This window comes from Poecilia latipinna, unplaced genomic scaffold (genome assembly GCF_001443285.1).
Source record: "Poecilia latipinna isolate Pla-1442-1.1 unplaced genomic scaffold, P_latipinna-1.0 Scaffold289, whole genome shotgun sequence".
Lineage (NCBI taxonomy): Eukaryota > Metazoa > Chordata > Actinopteri > Cyprinodontiformes > Poeciliidae > Poecilia > Poecilia latipinna.
In genome coordinates, this window is record NW_015112905.1 from 417,008 (window position 1) to 420,373 (window position 3,366).

The 3,366-nt window shown below is 38.1% G+C and overlaps 1 protein-coding gene across 1 annotated transcript in view; it reads left to right on the forward strand.

The window, feature by feature from the left end:
* The window catches only part of slc6a2 (solute carrier family 6 member 2), a 38,692-nt gene that overhangs the window by 28,777 nt on the left and 6,549 nt on the right, over window positions 1-3,366 (forward strand). Inside the window, exon 13 of the mRNA XM_015034147.1 lies at window positions 2,894-3,061. Within this exon, the coding sequence (XP_014889633.1) occupies window positions 2,894-3,061 (168 nt within the window). The remainder of the gene's footprint in view (window positions 1-2,893; window positions 3,062-3,366) is intronic.

Below are 3,366 nucleotides of genomic sequence, written 5' to 3' on the forward strand. Positions count from 1 at the left end.
GAATCGTAATAATAAGAAACAGTACAGGAACAATAGGCTCTCGCAGCGCTTAGCTGCTCGGGCCTAATAAACATGTCACAACACTTCAAAAAAAGTTAAAGCAAACACTATTCAGGAATTTAAACAAGAATGTCACACCAGGCATCATGGTTAAATTGATATTGCGCAGATATTGCATTGGCACAAACACAATTCCTGTTCTTGCTCATTCAACTGCAGTAAACAACATCAATAATAAAAAAAAGCACTTTTCTAGAGTAACTATTTTCTTTTTTGTCAAAGCACAGGCTTAAGTTGTGGTATGTAAATAAAAAACAATGTTTTAAAATCGACTTTAGCATTCCACTATAGTTTACAATTAATGTTCCCCCTTTCTTTCAGATTTTTATCCCTAATGCTTGCAGGATGTAAAAAGGGATATAATGTTGATCAAATATCTCATCTATTTTTATGAAGTAATGGATTAAAATGCCAAATGAATTTACACAAAGCTTGTGCATGAGCTGCTTATGTAAAGGTAAAAGTAATTTTATTTACATAGCACATTTTCAGCAACAAGGCAATACAAAGTGCTTTACAGGATTTAAAAGGAAATACAAACAAACTAACAAACAAAAGGAAAGAGCAAAAGAAGAAAAAGCTAATAATGTTGATCCAAAGTAAATAAACTAGATACTCCTATTCAGGGTTGGTAGATAAATATAAGTAAGTATCCGCTGGTCTAATTCCTTTTCTGATTCAGAAGAATAGGAGTCTAAAAAGTAGTTGCTATGGTAGTTTTTCTGGATTCTAAGCTATAATCCCTGTTCTGGGTTGCTAAATCAGTGTAAGTAAGTAAATATCTTCTGGACTTCTGGGATGCTAGATAAGTATATTCTGGACTTTCTAAGCGTGCTCTAAATTTGTAAAAGTAATGAGTACTCCACAGTTTATAAGTAATAATAAAACCTAAATGTTCCTGTTCTGGAATATTTTTTTTCTGGATTCTAATTTCGTTCTAATTCCTTTTCTGGGTTGCAATAATAGGAGTCTCTCTGCATCTAAATAGTGACTACACTACAGTTTTTAAAATATAATCTAAAGAGTGACTAATGAACTAGAGTGTCTGGATTCCAAGTTTGCTCTATTTTCTTTTCTGAGTTGAAAGTGAGTACTCCACAGTTTCTAACAAAAATAAAATAAAAAGAAGAAAGGACACATTAGGGCAAATGGCAACATTCAGACAAAACAAAGGGCAAAACAAAGACATGAGTGACGGCGGTGACATCACAGGGTCATGAAACCACGTTGCTCAGCCTCTCTTCAGAAGTCAGATAAAAATGTTATCAGGGAATTGGGAGTGCTCAGCTCCACAGCTGCATGGATAACAGGAGGAGGTGAGGTGGGAAGGGGCGTTATGTTTACATATATTCAAGGAGATTGGAAACATGCAGCCTTTCCAAGACAACACAGGGAAAGCCAATTCAGATACAGAATGTCTTAGGTCAGGTAGATTATAAATTTCAATCTTTCCTAAAGTCTCTCCGATACATCTCAGTTCCCAATTATCCAAATTAGTTTGGTTGTTCCACTGAGCCGAAACTAGCAACTTCTCCAAGATCGATTCCATCCCATTAGTGAGTTTTAGAGTCCTCAGCTGGACTGCTAGTCTCAGCAAGACTCACATCCAACTTCCGTCTCTATCCACACCAACAGTCTGAGTGTTCACTAGTTCGGCTAAGTCCGTCACAAATTTGTTGATAATCCAGGTATCCACAAAGTTCAAACAGCAGTGTTACGCCCCCAAGGTCTAGGGGCCCTGGGGCAGTAACATGAAATGTGTCCAGAGAAACAAGTGGAATGTAAAATGATTTATTGCAAAAGAAAGTTTCACAAAACAATACAATTTACCTCAATTAATGCAAAACAAAAGGGATTAACAAACTCAAGAATGTCAGGTGCAAATTAAAGTTACAAAATGTCCAAACAAGTCAATTCAAAGTAAATTCAAAATAACCCAAAAGGGGGGGAAAAACATAACACACAAAGGGAATGCTAAGGGGAGCACCAAGCCTCCCAAACACGAGCTTCTAGCTTGTGAAGTTAAACTAGAGAAAAGTCAAAATTGCTCAACTGAACAAGACCAAATTGTTCAAAAACTAGCCAAAGCAGTTGCAAACACCAAACAAGAGGCCCAGCTTCACAAAACCTCTTCCAACTAGCTGCCCCCACTGGAGGAATGGGTTCAGGAGTCTTTTATATGGTGCAGGTGGGCCTCATCAACATCTGTTTGGCTTGACAATCCTCTGCTGGTCCAATGGTGTAGCTGCTTTCCTGCAGCCTTCAGGCAGCCAATCAGGAAGATGTGCTCTCACAGTTGATCCTGCATAACAAAAAGAGAGCCTGCACAGCCTCCTAGCAGAAATCCTCTTATCATGAATAAATCTGGGGTGAATCCGGGTCTGTCCCCGCAGGACAAGAGGGCTCTCCTATGCCCTCTTCTCGTCGAGAAAATTTGATCAATTGCATTGAGAGACTGGTTGACCAGATCCATAATTTGTAGATTTGGAGGATGTGCAAAGAAAGGCTCCAAAAATATAGAAAAAGACAGGTCTCTCCCTTCTCTCCTCTGCTCCCTCTCTGCCCTGCAGAGAGGAATGCAGAGGGGAAAAGCGTCCTCCTTCACCGAGAGCAAGAGAGGAAAAGTATTGTGCAGATGAAGGACGACAACATGCATTAAAAAGTACTAAGATTTTTTTAGGTTTTAGATAATTAGAAAGTTCATACTGTCAATATGAGCAGCCAAGTTCACAAGTATAATTCTTAGAGGCTTTGTAATACATAAATCATTGATATTATTATATTGTCCACCACTTTTGCTTTTCTAAAAACCTTTTTACATTTACTTTTACAGTTTGTTGTCATAGCCAGTACGTTGACGTCAGGAGGTCTGAAATATGATGACTACACCTTCCCTTACTGGGCCAACATTTTGGGCTGGGGAGTAGCCATGTCATCCATGCTGTTTGTTCCCTTTTACGCCATCTACAAATTCTTCAGTGTACCTGGAACTTTGAAAGAGGTTTGTATCTAAGCATATTTATGTAGTGATAATGAGTGAGAATTTACACTAACTAAAGATATTGAGAAAACATATGTAATTGAATACTCAAAACTTAACTCTATGTTTTTTTGATATATGATCGGGGACAGAACCTGACTTAAGCACATGGAAATATACGGTGCATCTCCTCAAAGCACTGAGAGTTTGTGGTCACAATTATGAAGCCAGAGAAGAGCTACTTTTAATCAGTGGCAATCTACTAGTATCATCCGCAATCTGTTGAAGCAGTTACCAAATCCCATTGGTATTTCCATTTGAGTTTT